Source organism: Lactuca saligna, chromosome 3 (assembly GCF_052625555.1).
Source record: "Lactuca saligna cultivar CGN05327 chromosome 3, ASM5262555v1, whole genome shotgun sequence".
Lineage (NCBI taxonomy): Eukaryota > Viridiplantae > Streptophyta > Magnoliopsida > Asterales > Asteraceae > Lactuca > Lactuca saligna.
In genome coordinates, this window is record NC_136419.1 from 30,872,709 (window position 1) to 30,897,434 (window position 24,726).

Below are 24,726 nucleotides of genomic sequence, written 5' to 3' on the forward strand. Positions count from 1 at the left end.
CGTAAAAATATAAAACAATATTTAGATATTTTTCCTATTACTATTTAGTATTTACCTGGTATATATTCTTTGATGTACGATGTACGGTGGGTTTAATTGGGAACTTAAAAAGAAAAATATTAGTCAATATCCAATGCCATTTTTGTTATTCTCAAACCTAGGTTAATATTTGAAAAAAGAAAATGTAAATTCAATAATTTGGTATTTGTTCGTGGAAAAAGAGAAGAATTTGGCAACTTGCACTTTCATGGGAAGGTGTGACCGGTCACCGGTGTACTATTAGAGCTCTCACCTACCCGCCCTGTCTCTGCAAAGTGCAAACCGCAAATCCCAAACCAAATCCACCCTTCTTCGACTAGTTCAATTCTAGTCAAGGAGAACCAGGAGCGTCTCTCTGGCCGGAGAAAATGGCCTCCCAGAGCAGCATGTTCGTCGTACGCCCAATGGAGTCTCCGGCGACCGTAGCTCCTCGTTTTCCGGTGGCGATCACATTCAATTCGCGCAGCGGAGCATCGGGTTCCGAAAATGTTTCTAAATTGAGCATCAGAAGAAGTTGTAGCAGAAGTAAGTTAGTTTTGGTGTCTGCACTGGGTGATCGTAGCAACAGTAGCACCGGCGGCGATGGTAATAGTAGTAGCAAGGGCAAGGCGGCGTCATCGGTGCCTAGCTCGAATTATGTCGTACCCTTGGACAATCCCTCCTCCTCATGCATCACTCGTCCCCTAGCTGAGATTCTTCGAGACCTCAATAAGCGGATCCCTGATAACATCATCGTTAAATATCCTGATAGTATTCAGGCGGCGTCCATCCCTTGGTACATTTCAACACATTCACTCAAACTCTCTCCAAGCACCAATTTCTGTATCTATCTTCCCCTCTCTTCATTTAATCTGATTTTATTTTGGTGATCTGAAAATGTCTTATAGGTACCATGCCAACAGGATGTTGAGTTTCTATGCTCCAGGTGCTTTTCTTGAACATTGCATTTCCTTTTTCAGGAAGATGCGTCACTTTCCCAATTTCAATTCTCATTTATTAAGCTACCTGGTAGGCAATTTTGATGCTAGAAAATTATAAAAGAGGGAAAACATTGGAGTAAATCAGATGTAGATATGGGATCAATTAATGATGTATAACTATGAGGGATCTCCATTAGTTTACTTCCAAATCTTGAATTTCAAACCATGCATGAACTTGATATTATATAATCTTATCCAGGTGTAGACTTTCGTTAGTTCATATACATCTTAAAGTGTTTATAGCATAACATAACTAAACTACTAAAGGCTTGCATTGTAATCTACTTGAGTTTGTTATTATTGTAGTTTATCTGTTTGATGAACTTGTATTTCCACATATATCTTTTGTTACCAAACTTACCTTATAATTATTTATTTTCAGGTTGGTGTGGAGAAATACGTGATGTAATTTTCTCAGATACTGGAAGTGTGACTGTGGTGTATCGCGTCACTGTACGTGCAACTGATGGCGAGGTATACCTAAATCATCAAAATGCCTACATTTATTTATATAATATAATACTACATATGGATTATTTGGTGTTTTTTATACTGTATTTGGTATGCATTAGACTAGGATTGACTGTGGCTTACAATTATTTGCCCCACCCAATCAGTCGTTTGTGCAAAAGACGTGAATGCTCTTTGATGATCCAAAATAGACCTAGAAAGGGTTTGTTGTATTTTACTCATAAGCTTGAATGCATATACTGATATAGGCACACCGTGAATCAACTGGAACTGTGTCTTCCACCCCGAATGGTCAGATTACTGATCCTGTTGCTGCAGCTGAAGAAATAGCTTTTTGCAAAGCATGTGCTCGATTTGGACTTGGGTTATACTTGTACCATGAAGATTAATTAGATGAAGTAAAGAATTTTCATATGAGAGAACTTGAATAATAATATATGGTAAAATGTTTTGTTTTTTAAATCAAAAGGGTAGGATATCTGACTACTTCCCATGCTACTACCTTTCAAGGGGTAAACTACGTTAAAGATGTAATAAATGTTGCTTAAATATGTCTTTTTTTGTATAGACAACTTCCCATCTTTTTAAGTTTGTTTTGGACGAGAAATGAATTGTAACACCCTAGTTTTCTTTTGGAGGAGTAAACTTACAAGCAAAGCGTACACACACATAGTTCACAAGCACACATGCAAGTAGCTTACAAGCAACTTACAATCACAGATAGCTTATAAGCAAACATTCAAACAAGTCTCATGAATATGATATGTTATAGATATGCTCTTGCCTATAAATAACAAGCAAACTTAAAACCATTTACTTCCATCCAGATATAGAACAAACTCTAAATATAAGCAAATAATGCGTGGTTGTGTTGTGCTATAAAAGCATATATATATATATATATATATATATATATATATATATATATATATATATATATATATATATATATATATAATCATGTTTTCCTTACCTAAAATGATGTTATCATTATATAACAAAGATTTGTATTTTACAACATTTAGTGATGTTGGCATGTGTTTTACCATCGATTTCTATGCATTTCCATGCACGTGATAGTGTTCAAGAGTCTATTCATTTTACAAACTTACAAATATCGAGCATATTATACTCCCATCTTATAGCTTTTGGTGGGATTCTAATCCTATGGCTTCAAAAGTTTAGCACCAGTGTTTGTAATCATCCAAGCAGTAATTGTATCAGCAAGCAAATCCAACTCCTTTGAATTATTTGCACGAAGAGTTGGAGAGTCTACACCCAGTGAATTCCCTACTTCTTTAGCAACTGCTTCCCATGGTGTCCCTGCAGTTAAATTTGCAAATAGCTCTCCACCCCTGTTTACAGCATCCACCATTCCTGGTGGGACATCTGGCAAAGCCTGATCAATGCAAATAGGTTTACAAATTACAATACAAGATATATTATTAAGTCAATAAGTCAAAGAGAAACAACAACAACAACAACAACCAAACCTGTTGTAAAGGAAGTCCATGATCACCAGGGAGTGATCGAATTGACATATCCAGCACTGAACTAATGGCAGCCTCTGAGCTAAGCACCTGAGCTAGGGTCGAGGTTTCATCAATCGTATCATCTTTGAATTTGATTAAAAGATTCCTTGAGATTCCATAGTATGATTTTATCTGCACAACAAATTCATAATCTTTCAGCTTTCAACAAAAGGATTTACATTTACATTTACATTTACATTTACATCTACATAATTAGTAAGTAGATACCAGTCTTCGAGTTTCTTCTGGTTTTGGAGTGAAATTGTCTCTTCCATTAGCCAACTCCATGTACAAAGGAGGAAGTTGCTCAATCAATGGTATAACTTGTTTCATAATGCGAGGGCTAAGGTTCTCCAAGTTTTTTAAAGTCATTTCTGCCTGTATGTGTATACATATCAAGAATCAGTCATATTATAAATTCAAAGAAAAAAGTGTTTCTTAATTCTTATTACCCCAAAACGGATAGTTGGTGATGATGCAATCTGTGAGAGGATTGGTCCAATGCTTTGAGCCATTGGTAAAAGAACAGGTGAGAGCAATGGGACAGCCATGCTGGCATCCTGAAACACCAGTAAGTATAAATATGATATTATGATATAATTGCAAGAATTAAGAGATAAGTACCTTGTTGTTGAAAGCCATATATACATTACCACACCTCTGTATAGCATACCTGGAACCTGATCAATACAAACTTACTTGATTGTCAGTTTGTCACTGGTTCTAGAAAAACAAAAAAAGAAAAAAGAAAAATAACCAATCAAAAGGTGGATGACAGATCCTAGAGAGTGTCCAATTCCAAAAGATGGAAGATCCCTCACCTATATTATATGTATACCAACCTTAATTCAGCCAAAAGAAAATGGAAACAAACTTTTTATATATAAAACATAAAAGAAAACGCTCACTGTTTCGTTTAGAGCCCTAAGACACCTGTCAAATTTGAACTGAACTTCGTCTGCTATGAAGAAGTGGTCAAAACCACTAGCATAAGGTGTTGCAATTACCAATGCACCCCTGGACAACAACAAGAAATGTTAAATAATTCTAAAATCATATTTATGTTTAATGAATATAATAATAAGAGCAGTGACCTCTCTGAAAGGCGTTCCAGAAATAATCGATAAGTGAGCTGAGGAGCTGCCCCAACAAATATGCCACCAACAAAATGCACAACAGATGTTGGCTCTGAATTTCTTGGTTTTAATACCCAGGCTCCCTGAAATTGTATAAATAATAACCCAAATAAATTATCATAGGTGACACTAAAATCACCATCACTTACATTTAATTCTCTTCTTGATTACTATTATTCATATAACACAACAAAAGAAGTTTATTTGTTCTGCATTGAAAGTTTGACTTAACCATAACTAATGGCAAAAGAACCAGATTAGGTTGGGTTTTTAAACCAATGGAAGGTGGAGGTTAATATGCAGTAAAAGTTACTTCTTTTGGGATATTTATGGTGAATAACATATTACAAGTGAATTCAAGTATACATTTGTTGTTGATATGAATCATGTCTGAATTGTTGATTGTAAGTTCTTGGTGGAAAATTGTTGTTCAGAAATGATTTATAGTTCAATGTAACAACTAAGAGAAAAAGTCCACAAGAATAACAAGTAGAATGCTTATAGGCTATAGCACCATGTGAACTATACCTCAACTTCCTGCCAATCTCTTGAACTACTACCCCACCCACCTTGAGATTGCTTCACAGTCTCAGTGAGTAACCTGCAAAAGCACAAGATGTGTATGGTTATCATGAACACATACTGTGTACATATTTAGCACATGACATGAAACATACAACTCAATAGAAACCAGAATCTATGTGTTTAATTAGATCTAAGTTGCAATTCTTACAAAGGATTCAAAAAAAGTGAAATACATCCAGAGGGTGCTACTAATAGTTGGGCAATAACTCATCTATTCAAGTTGGATATATATTTTTGATTCTTTTCTCTGTCTCTCTAAAAAGCTCCCCCACTGTTCCCTTTCTTTTTCTAAACCACAGTCGGTGTCCTTACAGAATACAGAGTAGAGATGAGATGAAGGAAAATTATGATGATAGGGTTGGGCAGAATCAAAATTCAAAAGGACCTGCAGTGCATACCTCTCGATCTCACTGTAAAGCTGGATTCCAGTTCGTCCTGATTGGTTGTTGCTGTCCTGACCGTTGGAATTGCGACAAACTACCTTAAATCTATTAAGTTTGCGAAATCCGACAGATGACTGAGGATAATGATGAATACCATGTAATCGGACGTGACTCCGGCACAATTTAGACTCAACTTCTGGAGAGGCAAATTGCCAATGCGGCATCCACACGCAGGTAGCCATGCCTATGGACCATCAGAACCAAGAACGTGAACTTTAAATATGATCACACAAATTTTAGGGTTCAAATTCAGAGCTCCAAAATCGAATTCAAGGATTCATTTACAAATTTGACCCATTTATCTACACCTAACAACGAATTGAGTAACTGAACAACTTATGGAGCTCGAAGTAACAAGAATTATCGAATGAAGTTGAGAATTAGGAATAGAAATTACTTGGAATTAGAGAAAATATGACCTAATCACCGGAGCATCAGTCGTTGGAGTAACTATTGGAGAACTTGCAATTAGCAAACCTCCTAATTCGGAACGGATATTTTAGAAAAGTCCACAAAAAGTGCCGTGCATGCAACACTTTCTAGACGATATTTTTACGGGAACAACGGAAGGTTAAATCTCGGTGACTAATTCTTTTCCTTTATCATAACAAACAAATGTTCACATTGCATGTCTACTGATGATAATAACCTAAAAGGATAATCTATTTTGAGAAAATTTGTAAAATGACAAAAAAATGAGGGATTGTTTGAAGAAACGGACCAATAATCAGAAGTTCGGAAAAATGACCACGACTTCCGGAGAGAGCCTCTCCGAAAATCCTTTTACAAGGAACAAAAAAAACTTTCTGAAGAAATGACGTGGCAAGAGAAAAAGACAAAAAAAAAATTATAGAATTTTTATTCCGGAGAGGGTGCATCGTTCCACAAATATTTCCTCTGCGAATCTGTTTTTCAGAGGAGTATCTCTAAGGAATTGTTCTTCGCTAAAACATGATCCAATAACGATAATGGTATTTGTTTTATTCTAAATCTAACAATGTATCAACATTTAGTACAAATCATTGATTCAAAATAACAATTTAAACTATAAAATTATGTTTCTAAGAAATAGACTTAGAAATCATCGAAGGTCCAATAACGATAATGGTATTTGTTTTATTCTAAATCTAACGAGGTATCAACATTTAGTACAAATCATTGATTCAAAATAACAATTTAAGCTATAAAACTATGTTTCTAAGAAATAGACTTATAAATCATCGAAGAAATAAGTCATGTTTTAGCGAAGAACAATTCCTCAGACGACTACCTCTGAAGAACAGATCCGCAGAGGTCATCTCTATGAAACGATGCACCCTCTACGAAATTAAAATTTTATAATTTTTTTTGTCTTTTTTCCCGTCACGTCGTTTCCTCAGAGAGTTTTCTTATTCCTCAGAACGAAATGACTTTTGCAGAGCCATTCTCTGCGGAAGTCGTGGTCATTTTTTGAAAACTCGTAATTCTTGGTCTTTTTCTTCAAACAACCCTTTCTCTTTGGTCATTTCACAAATTTTCTCATCTATTTTTATTTGTACATATTTAGTTGTTCAAAATTTTTTGTCTATATTTTTCGATTGAACTTGTTGAAATGTTCAAAAAACATCATGATAACCTTCAATCGTATATTTAGCTGTTTTCTGACGTATTTGACAACTCGGGCGAGGCTCCAGTCATCTTTTCTGGCAAGACTCTTACGTTCATGATTTTTCTGGCGATTCTACGGGCTGTTGTTCATGTGTATTCATTTGATAAAAAAAACCCAAAAGTTCATGTATGTATGTATTCATCTACAAAACCCTAGAAGTTCATGGATATGAATTTGTTTTACCAAGCAACCATCGATCGCCACCTACTACAACATATTCATCAAATATCATATGAACACACACCAACGAGAGAAAATATTCAGATTCAAGCCACCATTTGCTCCCTTTTAAGTCATTCTTCATCTTCATTTTTTTTTGTACGTTGTTACTTCAAATATCAGATGAACACAAAATCAGATTCGATGAACACATACATGATCTTCAACACACACATAAAACCATACATATTGCTCTGTGTGTTTTCCAGAAACACATGACCAAAAATCGAACTATAGAACAACCCTAAGTCACATGTGAAGGTTGTCTCAAACCCAGAAATCGATTTCCAAAAACAAAGAAGAAAATGATTTTGTATTTTAGGTTCACTGAAGATTAACACACTTACATGTCTAACGAGCTTCAAGATAAACTCGAGTTGGGGTTTTCAAACCAAAATATTGAGCTTGGAGATGAACTTGAATATACATATATATATATATATATATATATATATATATATATATATATATATATATATATATGAGTTGTGTTAACCTTTCTTAGAGAAAATATAACAAAGAGAATAAAAATATGGAAAATGTGTATCTCAAGAACCCATACCGTCGAAAAAATCATAATCACTGGAGAAGATAATCGAAGCCTCGTCGGAAACTGACTAAACCTACGATTGCAGGTCATAAAGATGTTTTTTGAACGATTCAACAAGTTCAATGGAAAAAATATTGACAAAAAAAAACACAGTGATTAAATGTGTACAAATCAAAAAATACACCACCCTTTTAAATAATTATACCACATATTTAATGTAAATTGCATGTGTACACATTTTTAGTTATACATACCCATCATTTAATCTTATCATAATTAATTTAACACGAACAATGATACATGTACATCACATCACATGACTATAAAAAGTGAAAACATAAAAGGTATGTTAAAATTAAATTTAGTTTGTTACACAAATTCTGAAAACTAAAATATAAAAGAGACAAAATAACCTAATAAAAGTCTTTTTCTCCCAATCAAACGAAACAATAACTAGAGATGGAATACATTATTGTAAATATTGCTCATTATATATACATAGTACAAAAAATTCATAAATATCAACAACTCTTTGGTGATTTTAATGTCTTCAATACATTCAATGTAGTTAGGATTGTATTCAAGACAGACTTAGTTATATTTGATTATATTTTAAAGCAGAGGTATGAAATGCACACTCAAATAGCTACTTAAGACTCTAGAACACGGGGGAACGTGATCAATGCCCCTAGCAGAGTCCAATGGATAATGGCAAATACCCATTTGGCAGAAAGATAACTTTTTTGTGTGTGATAATTGATATGGACATATTTAGCTATAAAATCCATGCATTATCTTAATACTTTATGTTGTTTTTGTCTCATTTAATGAACAAAAGGTGCTTAATTAGTTTAGAATTTCATTTTTCAGCAACAACTACATGCTCGGATGGAAAAGGAAGCGGAACTAGCGATTGGAAGCTTGGATCTTGGATTTTGAAGAAAGAAGGATGTTGCTGGACAGCTTGACCCCTCGTCAGTGTTTTGGCCATATCTCATGAACCGTAACTCCGATTGACAAGATTCAAAATGTTCTGAAAACTAGACACAATTTCGGACGACTTTCGTGTTTTGAGAAAATGCTGATTCGAAACGTACTCGGAGAGTAGGGCCGATTACTCGCCGAGTTGGTCAGAAGTTTCGCGATTCTGGACGCGTTGACTTGCCGTACACGGGTTTTAAGTGATGGACTCACCGAGTAGGTCACTGGACTCGCCGAGTAGCCTCTGTTTTGTGAAAATCTATATAAAGGGACTTTCAGATCGATACCCTTGGATATAGATGAACCCTTGGAGGCCAATTATCGATTAAAGGTGCTGCTGGAGCGTGGGAAGCAAGGGAATCAACCCTACATTCAATTTAAAGGAGAATCAAGTCAAAATCAAGTTTTCTCTTACCTAATCTCTTGTTTGAACTATGTTTTTACCAATTGATTTCGTTTTTGTGCTTGTTTTTGTTGTAATCATGAGCTAAAAACTCATAACTTCTGTTTAGGTAGATGAATTTGTGAACATGGATTGATTATTTGATTAGGATTAATTTTAATTGGTGATTATATTTTATTAAGTTTGTTAAAGAACCTTATGTGTTAACAATAACTATTCTTCTATTAATAAATCAGTAATTAAGTTGTATAAACATCTCTTAGTTGCTAATTTCATATGATTTACGTGACCACATAGTTGTATATCTAGGAATAACGAATGTGAAACTAGAATTAACTTGAAGATAGGTAAGTTAATGTGTGAGCTTGTGTGATACACCATCAACAAGAGGTTAATTGAATCACCAATTTGATTAGCTAATTACAAGTCTTTATAAACCCGAATCAACAAACTAGGAAATTCATTAATTTAGACAACTGGCAATTGCTTGAATTAATATGTTTTCTAAGGATTAGCTATAGCGAATGTGAATCTAATCACTTTAGTCGGTAACCAATGAATAATTAATCCGATATATTTACCATAAAATCATCCATGGGAACAAATGATTGGAACCTAAACAGAAGGCCTTTTTAATCATTGAATTTAGTTGATCTTTGTTTTCTTAGCTATTAGTTGCTTAGTTTGCGTGTTAGTAAAGTATTTAAGTTTCTAGTCTTGCAAAACTAGATAAACCCCCTTTCTATTACTTGTTTTATTTAGATAATATTAACATTTATTTTAATTGTTTACCGTTCTCTGTGTTCGATACCCTACTTGTTTGAACTATATTACTAATCGATAGGTACACTGCCTTTCGTATGTTTATTTTGTGTCTAAGTTAGTAGGATTAAAACTAGTTTGTTTCACACACAAATAATCAACTTGAATAGACGAGTAAGGGCCAAACTAATTTTTCCAACCAAAATTGCAAGGTTTGCATAAATTACAAAAAGAGCGTTGTTTCCATTAAAATCGTTGTCTTCCACACACACACACACACATATATATATACACACACACACACATATATATATATATATATATATATATATATATATATATATATAGAGAGAGAGAGAGAGAGAGAGAAGATTTAAACATTGCAGAATGGTGAATATAAATCACGTAAATTGCTTCTTCATTTTGAAAATTGTCTCTGACAAATATAATACAAAACAATGTATTTATGATTTGTAATAGACTTGTATTTCCAATTCAAATTTACTGAATTATCCCAAATCGGTTGTATGATGCACCCATATCGAAATCACAGATTTTGGAAACTCTTTGTATATACAATCCTTGAATTGTCTATATATTTTCATTTATATCTGAAATCCAAAATCTAACATCAACAAACAAACTTAATATACAAACATTTCAGAATATTTATGGTAAGTGTCTAATATAGCACTTCACAACCTGTATACCAAAATTGAAAACATGAAATCCAAAATCCGTTGTAACTATTTCCACATTAGGTGATTTTTCGTAACCATCTACTTAAATTGATGTTTTAAACAAAAATTATTACTCTTTCTACACAATCAAACTATTCTTAATATTTATCACCGTCTCTTCATAAAATATCGACAATATGTTTAAAAGATTTTACTAAACAAATATGCAAATCGATATTGAAAAAATAACTCTCGTAAAATACAAGTAAAGGCATAAAGAATAACAACTTAATTAATTAAATGAAATGATTAAGGTATAAACTAACAATAATGATCGAAAATAGAATTACTGCGTAACTTGGGTTTACATTGACAATAAAATAGAAGACTCCACACATTCATAAAAGAGTTTCACATTCTAACATTAATCTCCAAAACACCTTTGCTCTTCTCCTGCAGAAAAGTAGTACACAATTCATTAATAGATCAAAATTCTAATATCCCCCAAATTTAACAAAAAATCTTGTTTGAATGTGGGAAAGCCTCCTTGATTAGGGTTTTGTATTTCAGGAATATATATATATATATATATATATATATATATATATATATATATATATATATATATATATATATATATATATATATATATATATATATAAAATGAAGCTACATAAGGGACCCTACACTATACATATTAGAAATAGACAATACACTAACACACCCCCTTAGTTTGAGCATAGGGTTTACAAATGTTTAAAGTGTCTCGAAAGTCTACAAATAAGTGTGTAGGAAGGCTCTTATTAAATATTTCTTCAAATTGGTGAGTTGATGGCACATGCAAGACATGCACATGTTCAATAGCAACATGTTCCTTAATAAAATGTAAATCTATTTTCACATGTTTGGTAAGTTGATGTTATATAAGGTTAGAGGATAAATACATAACACTCATATTATCACAAAACACAACCGTTGCTTTAGATAATAGATAAGATAGCTCAAGTAGAAGGTTGCGAAGCCATGTAGCCTCAACAACCACATTGGCCACCCTGCGATACTCAGCCTCAGCTGAGGAGCGCGAAACAACATGTTACTGTTTATATGTGTGTTTGGCCCTTACCTTGACAAAAATCGAGTTCTGTTACTTGTGAATATGCTGTAATGTAATTGTACATAAAATGTTAGACACCATGAATCCAAAAATAATAATAATAATAATAATAATAATAATAATAATAATAAATATAAAAAATCTAAGAATGAATCGGTAACCAGGGTCGTTCCAAGCCAATTTGAGGCCCGCGGCAAAATAAAAATTAGGGCTCTCGTAAGGGTGTTTCTTGGTCGGTTTAATTCGTTTTTAGTTTATTCAACTCGGTTTAATAATTTTTTTTTAAAAATTTAACACATAAACAAAACCAAATAATATGGTTTAATCGGTTTTGGTTAACTAAGTTTGAGGTTTTTGGTTCGGTTTAAAGAGAGATTAAAATGACTTCCACATCATATTTGTTTTTTACTGCAAATCTACAATAAATGAATATGTCTAAAAAATACAAATAAAAGATTTATGATGACTTTTTACTTTTGTAAAAAAAAAACCCTAAAACTTTAAATTAAAACAAAAATGAGGAATATGATCAACGAAATGAATAAAAAATAGTTTTGCAAGTTAGCTGCTACAACCAAGAAAAAACTAATTATTTTTCCATTTCTACCCTTTGCAACGAGTGAATAACAATTAACTTCAGAAAGTATGAAAAAAAAAAAGACAGTAACAATTTAAAAAATATTTCTTTTTCCATGATTGCCTTGCCAAAAAATTCAAATGGTCATGTACTTTAAATTATTGTACATCAACAACCAATAAGCACTTAAAAACCTTTGAATAAGCAATAGAGATAACTTGAGTAATATGCTGTCGTGCGTATCTCATCAGTTAATCTCACTTACATCACCAAAAAATCATTGAACTTGGATACAAAACCTGAAATAACAAGGTTTAGTGATTCTTATACAACAACAAATCAACTAACATCAAAGATTATCTAACAATTCCTCATACCTTTTGAAGATATGATCTTTTACAACAACATAAAACCAAGCCAGATTACATAGTGTAAGAAATAGAAATTCGTATTACAGTGTAACAAAAAAAAATAGAAATTCAGAAAGGCAAAATCAGATTTAGAAGAATAAGAAAGTTCAAGAAGCTTTAAACTTACACAAATTTAGATTCATAAACCAATTGGGTCTCTAACTCTCGATTATCTAACTTCCAATTCAGAAAGAAATATTAGTGCCTCTCGATTTTCTAAGTTCAAATTCAGATGAAATCCTAACCCCTCTCATTTGTTGCAGCAATGCTATAGAAAGTATAACAAATCAGAAATAAGAAGGGATGAATAAGAAATCATGTGGTGAATAAGAATCAAGTTTCAGAAATAAAACCGAAAACACAAGAAGAAATCATCTGGTGAGTAAGAATTGAGTTTCAGAAACAAACAAGAACATTAAGAAATCCAATAACAAATAAAGCAAGTGAAGAACTAACGGTTGGTTGGAGAAGTGGCGTTTGGAGTTTTCATAGAAATCGATTACCGTGATCTATTAGGCCATCTCTAATGCATTGAACTCTTAAGAGTTCAATGGATTGCCACATCAGCATTCCACTAACTATACCATTTAACCTATTAAACTCTACACTCCATTAAACTCTTAAGAGTTTAATGGATTTCCACATCATCATTTTAATTTCTTTTATAAATAATATTAATAAATAAAACTAGAGTATTATATTAATTAGAAATTCAAAGTTACAATTACTAAATATTAATTAAAGATTATAATTTAGAAATTAAAAATTACAAATAATATACTAAATAAAAACCACAATATCAAAAATACAAATTTTACTTCATATTATATATATATATATATATATATATATATATATATATAGTTTGTTTATTGCCAAAAAAAAAATATTAAATATTACTTTCTATATAAATTGAGAAAGAAAACAAAAATAAAGAAAAAAAATAAGTTTTTATAATAAATTGAGAAAAAAAACACACACACACAAACAAACAAACCCATTACACTGTTGAATGGGGATTAAACCCCCAATTCATTCAACCCACTTCACAATGTATTATATATCCATTGAACAGTTACATAAGCATTTTTTCCCTAAACTCCCCATGGAATCCCATTGGGGATAACCTTAGTGTTGATGAGCCTTGAAAATAGGAAATTGACAACTCACGCACGCTAGGTAATCTCGCTTTCGACGCTCTCTCTTGGCACGCGATCAGTATTGGACTATTGGGCCAGTCCATTAGCCTTAAAAACAATGGAATAACATAGTAAAATCCAATATAACAAGAAAAAAAGGGGTCCTTGACATTTGGGGGCCCAAGGCGGTCACCCAACTTGCCCTGGTCCATGGGCCGGCCCTATCGGTAACAAAGATAGAAAAATATACCTAAAAGTTATCTTCACTTCTTACATAAGGAACAAAAGATGAATAAGAGCCTCATCATACCTGAAAGGTATCTTCACTTCTTAGAGGGTGTTTGGATAGGGGAAAAAAAAGTGCTTATTGTTTATTCCCACCATAATAAGTTAAGTTTAAGTGTTTGGATATGAATCCTTAAGAATCAGCTTATTGTAATAGGGATAAGCTAAATAAGTTGGGGTGTTTGGATAGGAAAAAAAGAGGTGCTTATTGCTTATTCCCACAATAAGCTAATTTAAGTGTTTGGATAAAATTCAGCTTATTAGGCTAAATAAGCTAATTTTAATAAGCATTCCTCCCCATGCTTATTGCTTATTGCTTATTCTCACCACAAATAAGCTATAAGCAATAAGCTAAAAATCTAATCCAAACACCCTAAGCATTATCTTCCTTGCTTATTGCTTATTGCTTATTTTAATAAGTTAATAAGTTATAAGCTAATTTATCCAAACACCCCTTACATAAGGAACAAAAGATTAATAACAACCTCATCACGTTCAGCTACATATATTTCTCTTCGTAATTGTTATTTCTCTGGTTGGGAGTTGAACACGTCATGTAGAAGTTCATTTTCCTATTTTACAAATAAAAAAAATAATTTCAATAAATAAGATAAAAATTAATAATCAATAGATAGACATATATAGGGTAAACCGTAAAGAACACCCCACCCTCAGGTGTACCACGAAACCGGAACCAAGCAACCGCCTCACAAAATTAAGCTGCATGAGATGCAAAAGGGTAAACAATCAAAAACTATTTTAAAATATTATTCAGATCAAATAAATACACCCATATTTCTTGAGGTAATGTGTTGACTTTCAATCTTTGTTTAACACTATTTACATAACTTTCCGGGATATGGCCATCCTAAAAGTTATACAAATATCGTTTAGTAAAGACGTTAAACAAATCATATGTTATAATAGAGTTACTTTCTATGAATATCCAATTGTTTGATTTATTTATTTATGCATGTAATATTTTTGTATGCATTAATGCGTTGATTGTGGACTTTAGTTTGTCCCGTCTGACTTGGATATTGTTTTTAGAATATTTTATAAAATTTTAGAAGATTTGCGTGAGATTAATCACTATTGAAATTCTTTTGCTACATTAATTAGGAGATGATAACACTGAGCATATAGTTTAAACGGTTCATGTTCTAACTTCTAAATCTATATATATATATATATATATATATATATATATATATATATATATATATATATATATATATATATATAATTTTTTGAGTTTTTGATGAAATTTTGATTATTCAAATGCAGAAATCAGATAGAATTCATCCTCTGTTTTCTTTGACAAAACCTAATCTCTGATCAGCTGTGGACTAAACATTAGTTTTCTTTCTTTGAAACTATGGTAATGTTTTTTGTTGGCTTATTAAATGATATTTAGAGGGACATGTTACCATTTAAGCTCTTGTGTTTGTCATTTATGTAGTTGTGTATTTGAGCTCCACCTTTTAATGTTTGAATTCTATTATGCGATCTTCATAGCAAGAAACTAATAGCCATATCCAACAACTTTAACAATTGTTTTTCTTACTTTGGTAAAAAATGTTTCTCCATTAGAAATTTTGTCTTAAACTAGGCCTAACCTTTTGCAAATTGATTGTCTATCTTACAACAAAATATGGTTTATGCAGTAAAGTTAAATAGAGGCCTTTCTGTTGTGGACAGCTACAAGCTTCTAAAAGGAGAAGAACTAATAGAAGATGAAGTTTTTCTTGCATGTGCCCTTGGTTGGTGCATTAAATGGGTAATTAGTAATTACATATAAAAACCAAAAACTATTAATTTGTGCCTATGCATGGATTTTCTTTTCCAAATAACTATTAAGGGGCTGTTTTTTTTCCAACTAAGTTATATACGGGTAAAGTGATTGAATGGGTAACGATGTCTCTTTCGATAAACGGATAAAGTGAAAAGGTATGAATGAGAATAAATGACCATTTTATCCTTACATTCTATTTTTTCCGCAATTTTCATCAATTGTAAGGTGAGAATGGTTGTTAGGAAAAAAGAAGTGAAGATAGGTAAATGGGTCATGTCTTCATACCTTAAGTCATGTTTTTTTGACTTAACCCCATTACATTGTCCTGTCCAGACTAAGTCAAAAAGATAGAGATGTCAAGATTAATTGCTTAATGCATTAAGCTCATTAAGTAAAAAAGAATCAACTTAGTCGTGTTAGATGATAGCATTTGTTGTATCTTGTGATTGCAGCTTCAAGCATATTTTCTTGTACTTGATGACATTAAGGATGAATCCCGTACACAGTGTTGGTTTAGATTACCCAAAGTTGGTATGATTGCTGTAAATTTCTTGGCAACCATATTTTCCAGAATCTTATAGAAACATTTCAGATCAAAGACTTGTTATGTGGATCTACTAGATCTGTTCAGTGAGGTTTGTTTATGTTACATAGTCATTTTATTAAGAAGATAATTTGATTTTTTTAGTTCATATAAGGTTTCTTACTCCCCTGTTTTGAACAGGTGGAATTCCAAACAACATCTGGACAGATGATTGATTTGAATTTGATTACTACACCTGTTGGAGAGAAAGATCTGTCCAAATATTATTAATCAAATAAAACCAACCTTAAATTTTATAAAAGACTAATCAAATAAAACTAAAAATTCTTTAAAAAAGGATAATGTAAAAAATATAATTATGCTTTTTTAATGAAAAAACAACATTCACATCGTTTTCTGCAAAGTCTTTACTACTACTTAAAATTCTTAAATATAATATTTGTTTGTAACTGTATGATACAATTAATAAAGAATGACATTTCTAGATCTTATATATTAGAAAAAAAAAAATTTATATGTGACTGATACGAAATTTTATTTTAACTCGTAAGAAATATTTTACATTTAAATGTTACCAAATTTCCAACATCTCATATATTTTTAAATAAAAAAAATAAAAAAATATAAATAATGCAAACAGGTGGTAAAATGAGAATGTAGATAAGAATGAGTTGGCATTTCAAGCTTATTATAAAAGAAAAAACAATTTAAGGTTTCATAGAGATGTTTGAAGTTTGAAGAAAAATGGTAAAACCTCTTGTAAAAAAAAGTTTGAGGTAGCTAGCTTTACCTTTATGTAAGAAGAAAGCAGAAACTTGGTTACTATTTAGTGACATTAGAATATAGACCAAAAGTTTACCTTATCCACCAAGCCTGAAACTTTCTTATTGGATCTTTTGTAAAGTTGAAAACAAAATCATCTACTAAATAAAAAGGACAGAAACCAGAAAAGTTAATATTGTTAGATGAATGATTTCCCAAATACTTTTTAGTATCATATATACATAAAACGCTTGCTAGAAAGAAAATAAGAAAACACTACCTACCTTGTTAAGCAATCATATAAAGTCAAACATCTGTGCATCATAGGTGTTGAGAAAACTCTGGTCGCCTAGAAAAACAAGAAATCACACAATCATAAAACCCAAAAGATTGGTATTTACTCCAAAGTCATTTTGCATAATCCAATGTTGACATTGCATGCTAAAAGTATTATAAATGCCTTAAAAAGGAATTAACATTGTGGGCATGTTGACCTTATTAAGCTATAAAGCAAAAGCACAATCGAACAAATGTAATCATGTCCTACGTGTTCAACACAAGCAACACTTAGGTATCAGTATCATATAAAAACAATTCGCAAATCCTTAAAACTTTCAAAAAAAATGCATATTTAATAGAGGCCTCAAAATCTCCATATGAAAGTGCAAATATATAACCACCAAAGAAATGCTCCATTATAATCAAGATGCCTTCAAGTTCCCTGCAGATGAACATCAAACATCATCAGAGATTCAAGTAAAAGCAATTACAGCTAAAAAGGCAATGAAGGTAGAGAGAGAAGATTAGATATAGACATGAAAAATATTTGTTGTTATGTAATACAATGTAGATACATACCACATCAATCATTCGTCAACCTCAGCTCTAATCTCCTTCTGAAGCTCCTCTTTATACTCCTCAAAACTCCCCTCAAACTTGTCCACAACCCCATTATCCACAACCCAAATCTCACTCTTCTCTTCATCATCACAAACCCTAGAAATCAACCTCGAGTCATGACTCACAAGAACAACCCCACCACTAAACTCATCAAGTGCATCCGCAAGTGCATCAATACTCTGCATATCCAAATGATTTGTGGGCTCATCAAGCAACAAAATATGCGGTTTTGACATTGAAATCGATGTAAAAACAACACGCGCTTTTTGTCCCCCTGACAATTTAGCAATTGGAGTCAAATGATTATGACTTGGCAACCCGAATTTACCAAGTTTAGCACGAACTGCTTCTTGCTTGCTAAACCCCTCTTGTTCTGGATGTAACCGGAGTAGATACTGAACCGGGGTTTCACCCATGGTCAACAAGTCAACAAAATGTTGTGAGTATCTCCCGATTCTTAGCTTCTGACTTCTCCTCACTTCGCCTTCAGTCGGATTCAAATCACCTGCGAGTAAGTTTAGTAAAGTTGACTTTCCAGCACCATTGGGCCCCACGATCGCGACACGTGTCCCCATATCAATCCCGACATCCACATCAGATAATCGAAAATCGTCTCTTTCCGGATAACTAAAACTAACATCAATTAGTTGCAACAATGGTGGAGTTAACTCGGTGGGTTCGGGAAAATGAAACTCGACTGTGTAATCTCTCCATTTTTGTGGGGCTTCTGGGATTTCTTCATCTTCATCCACTTTCCCTTTTGATTTCTTTTTCGCTTCTTTGACTGCAAATTTCGCCTTCTCTTTGACTTTCTCTTGTTGCTTTTGGTTCCCGGCTCTTTTAGCAGCTTTGACTTGTTTGTCATAAGTTTCAAATTTTTTGTTCATCTCTTTGCGACGTTGTTCATACCCACTTTCAAAATCATCAAAGTTTCCACGATACATGTGGAGTTTTAAGTCATGGAGATGGATTATTTCATTACAGACAGTGTTTAAGAAGTCTCTATCGTGTGAAACAACAACTAAAGTTTTCTTCCATCTGCATAAGTATTCTTCCAGCCAAAGAACAGCTCTCAGGTCAAGATGATTTGTGGGTTCATCAAGTAGTAACAAAGTAGGTTGAACAAAAAGGGCACGAGCCAATGAGATTCGCATACGCCACCCACCACTGAAAGATCTTGTGGCACGAATTTGCATAGCTTTTGTGAACCCTAATCCAGCAAGAATCTTGGAAGCTTGTGCTTCAGCAGCATCTGAACCCATTATCTGTAACTTTTCGTATAATTCAGCAAGTTTTTCTCCTGCGTCATCATCGACTTCATTTCCATTTTCGCCCTCGGGTGATTCCAACAATGTGGCGACTTCTTGTCTTAGCCTTACGAGCTCCTCATTTGCTGCAACTACAGCTTGAAGGGCAGTTTTGTCATCACCGACTATTTCTTGTTCGACTAAAAGAACATCTATGTTCTTGGGAACAGGAATCTTTCTCCAAGCTAGAAGCTTTAAGAGGGTTGACTTTCCCTTTCCGTTGGGTCCAACTAACCCGTATCTCTTTCCATGAGAGATTTTCACAGATGCATTTTTCATCAACTCTTTCCCTCGTGCAGAAACTGAGAAATTATCCACTGTTATGTCTTTTACATTTGCATCTGCATCATCTTGACCATCAAGAACTGAAGCCCGACTACCTATCACCACTGTGAATGCATCATGGTCATCTTTTAAAGCTTCTTGTTTGGCTTGTTCAATTACTTGGGCTTGAATCATATCCTTCTTTTCTCGTTTCTTTAAATCTTTCTCGGTTATTGATACTTCAAGATTCCTGTCATTAGCCCTTTCTTTCCTGCTGGGCTTTTTGGGTCCTCCTTTTTGAACTTCTTCTCCGGATTCATACTCTGCATCATCATCTTCTTCATCATCTGAAGGAGGGAGATCAATGTCTGCATAGGACTGTAATTTTGGAAGTGCTTTGGTTTTGGGATTACGGGTGGTGGAGCTTGAGGAGGTTACTTTCTTTGCTTTATCAGGTTTCTGGTCCATGCTGGCAAGCATGGCTGAGACTGATAGCTTCTCTTTCTTTCCTTCTTTAGTGCTTTGTTTACCCTTCTCTCCACCCTCATCTGTTTTTTTCTTTCCCATTGGATTAATAAACTTTCACGAATCTGTATGCAAGGTGGAAAAACTCAAATTAGACCAACCTCGAGACTACTAACTCATTTCTAATTTCTTATTCGATTCAATAACAAGCGGCCAAAAAACAGATACAGCCAAACAAAATTTTCATATATTCAAGTATAAATTCTGAAGCAAGCAAATTTTCATATGATTCTGAAGTGGGCACTATTTCAAAAATTCTGGAGAAGAATCAGTTACAACTAACCTAAAAAAAACTGAGGGAACGGAATCAGTGGAGGGATGGATGCGTTGATTCGGGGACTGGAAAGCTGGATGCGTCGAATCAGTGGATGGCTGATTGTCGGACGGTCGGAGAAAGAGGCGTCGAATCAGTGGAGGGCTGGAGGCGTCGTTGCGTCGTGCCGTCGGACCGTCGGATAGATATGGCGAGATGTATGATTGCCGGCTGAGTAAACAAGAGAAATGGAAGTATGGAATGGAACCCTAAGTGTCTAGACAAGAATTTAGATACGGCAAGAAGATCGGAAACCCTAACCAGAGAGGGGAAAGAGGGTATCCATTCCTTAATAAATACGCAAAAACTACACCTCGGATGTTAAAGTGATATTTTTTTTAACTCGCTTCAATTTGTAGTTCACATAATTTCTAAGTAAGAACATCTCAGAGGTCGATTTATACCATAAAAAAAAATATTATAACGTTTATTTTCTTACAGACTATTTTTTATTTATTTTTCTTTATCTAAGTCGACTGTAATTGAAAAAAAATATATATCAGAATAGGTTTTTTAAACAAAGAACATGATTTTTCTTTATCTTTTTTGCCAAATATTTTTAAATACAAATATTTTTGATTCTCATACAAATCGGTTCTGGATTTAATTTCTATTTTATACGAACCCTTATTTGGATCTGTTTCAAAATATGAAAATTTAAAAACACTGAATACTTAAACGAATTGATCGTAACAACATTGATAACTAATACATTTGTTGAGAGTGTCTAATAGGATCTTAAAGTTAAAATGTTAATAAATCACATTTGCAATTTTTTTTCAAAACTAATTGTATTATGTGAATGAACGCGAACACATAACCATAAAACAATTTGAACATACATCAATGATAATATCTTTTGCAAATATCTAATGTTAAATAACATTAACGAAATGTTGATGGTAAAGCACATGAACTTTTGCTTATGACTTATATTTAGCAATTTGGATTATCATTTAAAACATTTTTTTTTTATCGTTTGTAACTTGTATTGTAATGAATTAGTTATAATATTTACTTTTTGTTTCAATGGATAAGAATTATTTTGTATTAACGAAATTAAAAAAATGATGTAATTGGGTTACCCGGTCCTAGAATAGAAACCGTCGGTTTCGGGACTAGTTCCAAAAATTTAAAAACTGCCTAGACCAGCTTCAATTCCGATTCTAACTTCACAAGAACCGCGAGTTCCGGTTCCTTCTTCGGTTCCAACGAAATGAAGCGAGTACCCGCCTATGCTCATCCTAAATTTATACTATCACTCAAACCGATGGGTATATAGTTTAAACGTTGTGTAAGAGGTTGAATTGGCCTCCCTCCACACCATTGAGCTGCTTGGAACATACCCTCAGCTACGTCGTGTGGTAAAATATGGAGGACTTGACACAAAGCAACACAATTCCATTGATTCAAATGACCGTTCAACGGTCAATTATATATATATATATATATATATATATATATATATATATATATATATATATATATATATATATATATATATATATACCATATTTTTTTTTACACACCACTACCATTTTAAAATCTTTTTATATAAATTTTCAACATATTTTTATTATGGATCTGTTTGACTTGTCATCCGGTTATGATGATATGTTTATCACCATGATGACCGAGTATTATACTAATGAACTACAAGAAAAAAATGAAGTCATGCATTCTACGAACAAGAAGTGTGATGTTAAACAGAAATCATGAGGAAGCACGCGAACGCCTATATCTCAATTATTTTACGGATAATTGTGTATACAAATAAAATGATAAATGATAACAAACTTAAGAAAGGAATGAACAACTGTGATAGTTTCAAGCGCCAAAAAAGTCCGCCTTTCTCTTTCTCCTTGTTTGTATGGGTGGTGAAGGTGCAATACGTCAATGTATGGATGGTATGTTGGGAAAATAGCATCAAGGATCCCCAACAATCCTATCCATAATAATAATAAAGAAAATAACATAACAAATTAATATACGTGGAAAACTCAAAACCCAGAGAAAAACCACGGACTTCTATAGAGAGTTCACAATATGATAAATTGCACGAGCTTTTATAGAGACAATTCACTATATGATAAATTGTTATAAACACATAGAATAACATCTCAATGCTCTCCTAAATTACATGCCCACCTTCCAAAATGTTAACTAACACTTTCAACAACCTAAAACAAGAAAAAGAATAGAAAGAACTAATTAAAACTTTAAATGTATCAGGTTGGTGTGCTTTGAAACGAAGGTTTTATTCTCTTTTAATAAAATTGGAGAGCATACAAACTTCCATCCTTATATCAATGTGGGATGAGAAAACTTATAACTTCATTTTATTTACTTCTTTTCCTAATTTATTTAGCTCTTTTCATCTCATTTTAGCTATTCTTAATGTGTATAATTTATTTTTTATTTTTTTGTTATTTGTTCATTTTTATCGGGTACTTTCTAGTCTTTTGAGCTTATTTGCAGGATTTATCAAAAACTATTCAACACAGAATATGGAGGGAATACGGGACCTTTGGAAGCTAATGGTGTACCTGTGGGCTTGAAGTGGTACAATTGGGTTTATTGTCAGATTTAGACGTTCTTTATATGCACACTCTCGGTTAAACATATACTACAACTTTTATTTAGATTGCTAAGGCTAAAAAATATTTCATCGAAAATTCACTTTTTACGATACGTGGAACCGTGTCGGTTTTGTCGCAAAACTTCAACGGGTCATAACTTCTTCATTATAAGTCAGATTTCAGCGTTCTTTATATGTACATAATCTTTGTGACATATATTATAATTTGGTAAAGATTATGTATGCTAAATAATCTTCTACCAAAATGTCATTTTTAATGCTTATTATCTCTAAATGACCAACCCGAATCTGCGAGCGTTACATCAAGGAGCAATGGATCATCTTGAAAGAGTTTAGAAGGCATATTTGGGCTGTCAAGAACCTTACAATTAGCTTAGATCAAGATTTGAAGCATTGGAGAAAGAGACCCATTTAAAGATGAACTAAATTGACCCATTCAACACTTACACGCGTTCTACGTTTACTCTCGAGCCATCCGCGTAGGTAGTGTGCTTTTTGGGGCATCTTTTTCATCCGTGTTTTAAAACCCTTTGACTGAACTTTTGAAGAGGAAAGGAGGAAGAACTCTTGCAAGAACATATATTTTTTGCTCTCTAAAAGATTTGAAGATTTGTGGTCTTTTCCATCTTTCATCTTGAACAATGTTTGGTATTTCTAAACTATATTGTTTTTCCTTAATCTTAGCCATGCTAGGCTAGATTTATCATTGGTTGACTTGGATGTAATTGCTTGAATGATTTGGTTATTTTGAAGAACTCAATGAACTTGTGTTGAATATCTATGATTATATTTTCTATGAAAACTTCCTTCATGTTTATGTATCTTTAGTCATGAATATTGATATGTAAATATTATTTTTGTTGGTTAAATTATTGGCAAAGTAATGGGTCTTCAATTTAACAAGCAACATTTAGTTTAAATGTTTGTTTTCATTTCATTTATAATAAGAAAATATTTTCTCCATAGTGGTAATGAAACAATAGATTACTCTTTGGATTTAGTGACTCTTAAAACCTTATGCTAGTTGAGTTTCACAAAATTAAATGCTTTTATTAGTGTTGTGACTTTGATTTAGGAAATGTGTTATGAGTTTCTCTAATCATTTTAATACAAAAGAAGAATTAAGGCAAGTTATGCTTATAAATTGTTATACCCAAGTTAGATTTTGAACACAAATATTGCACTTTGGTATTCTCATGATTATTTAACCAGATGTTCAAGTAATGAAAGTTCAAAACCAACCATATTTTTCTTATTGATTTTACATCAAACTTTGCTTTTGTTGTATTATGTTTTTAAATCTTAGTGTAATTCTAGTTTTCTTTTAAACATCTCAAAAGATCAAAATCCCCCAATTTTATTTTATTTTAGTTTTACAAGTGTTTGTACAACAATATTATCAAAGTTAACCAATCTCATTAGATATTATTCATTTACCATTATACACTATTTTAGTATGTAATATTAAGACTATTTATTTTGTTGGCCTCGACAACCACCAAAAACAATGTTCATTTACTAGGCAAAACTGAATGTGTGTTGTCGGTGAAACTACAAGTACTTCAAAGAAGAAAGAGAATGTTATAGAATTTGAAAAGGATCTTATATATTGTGATTAGTTTGGCAATGTTTTGAGTAAAGAATTGAATTGATTTGTAGGGATTTTTTGCATAATCTATTAGTTTGATGATCTAAAATGTAATTGTCGTGTCCAATCTCCCTATATTAATAAAATAGTAGTTTTTTTGTCCATGAAACATCTT

At 32.6% G+C, this 24,726-nt stretch overlaps 3 protein-coding genes and 1 long non-coding RNA gene across 5 annotated transcripts; 1 reads left to right on the top strand and 3 right to left on the bottom strand.

Moving 5' to 3' along the window:
* The first annotated feature begins 217 nt into the window (after window positions 1–217).
* RAD52-2 (cobalt ion-binding protein) lies at window positions 218–2,097 on the top strand. The gene is made up of 4 exons (XM_078983563.1): window positions 218–814; window positions 927–964; window positions 1,402–1,493; window positions 1,739–2,097. Exons 1-4 carry the CDS (start codon window positions 408–410, stop codon window positions 1,877–1,879), a joined length of 678 nt encoding a protein of 225 aa, XP_078839689.1. The 5' UTR covers window positions 218–407; the 3' UTR covers window positions 1,880–2,097.
* Window positions 2,098–2,453: 356 nt separating this feature from the next.
* On the bottom strand, window positions 2,454–5,759 carry LOC145034987 (Gut esterase (DUF1350)). Of its 2 annotated transcripts, none has more exons than XM_078983566.1 (11): window positions 5,606–5,759; window positions 5,142–5,370; window positions 4,687–4,759; window positions 4,117–4,241; window positions 3,931–4,039; window positions 3,780–3,843; window positions 3,647–3,702; window positions 3,475–3,582; window positions 3,251–3,400; window positions 2,984–3,154; window positions 2,454–2,889 (listed from the first exon to the last, which is right to left on the bottom strand). In XM_078983566.1, the coding sequence occupies exons 2-11, from the start codon at window positions 5,366–5,368 to the stop codon at window positions 2,656–2,658; spliced, it is 1,317 nt and encodes a 438-aa protein (XP_078839692.1). In that variant the 5' UTR covers window positions 5,369–5,370; window positions 5,606–5,759; the 3' UTR covers window positions 2,454–2,655. The 2 variants fall into 2 exon arrangements, with proteins under 2 accessions (XP_078839692.1, XP_078839690.1); XM_078983564.1 differs by having other exon boundaries at window positions 5,584–5,757.
* A 7,774-nt stretch (window positions 5,760–13,533) lies between these two features.
* LOC145034989 (uncharacterized) lies at window positions 13,534–17,332 on the bottom strand. Its single transcript, XR_013678280.1, has 4 exons — window positions 17,153–17,332; window positions 14,624–14,674; window positions 14,440–14,526; window positions 13,534–13,979 (listed from the first exon to the last, which is right to left on the bottom strand). It is a non-coding gene; the product is annotated as an uncharacterized LOC145034989 (long non-coding RNA).
* Window positions 17,333–17,451: 119 nt separating this feature from the next.
* LOC145034988 (ABC transporter F family member 4-like) lies at window positions 17,452–20,698 on the bottom strand. Its single transcript, XM_078983567.1, has 3 exons — window positions 20,335–20,698; window positions 17,914–20,116; window positions 17,452–17,776 (listed from the first exon to the last, which is right to left on the bottom strand). The coding sequence occupies exon 2, from the start codon at window positions 20,091–20,093 to the stop codon at window positions 17,922–17,924; it is 2,172 nt and encodes a 723-aa protein (XP_078839693.1). The 5' UTR covers window positions 20,094–20,116; window positions 20,335–20,698; the 3' UTR covers window positions 17,452–17,776; window positions 17,914–17,921.
* Between the last annotated feature and the right edge of the window lie 4,028 nt (window positions 20,699–24,726).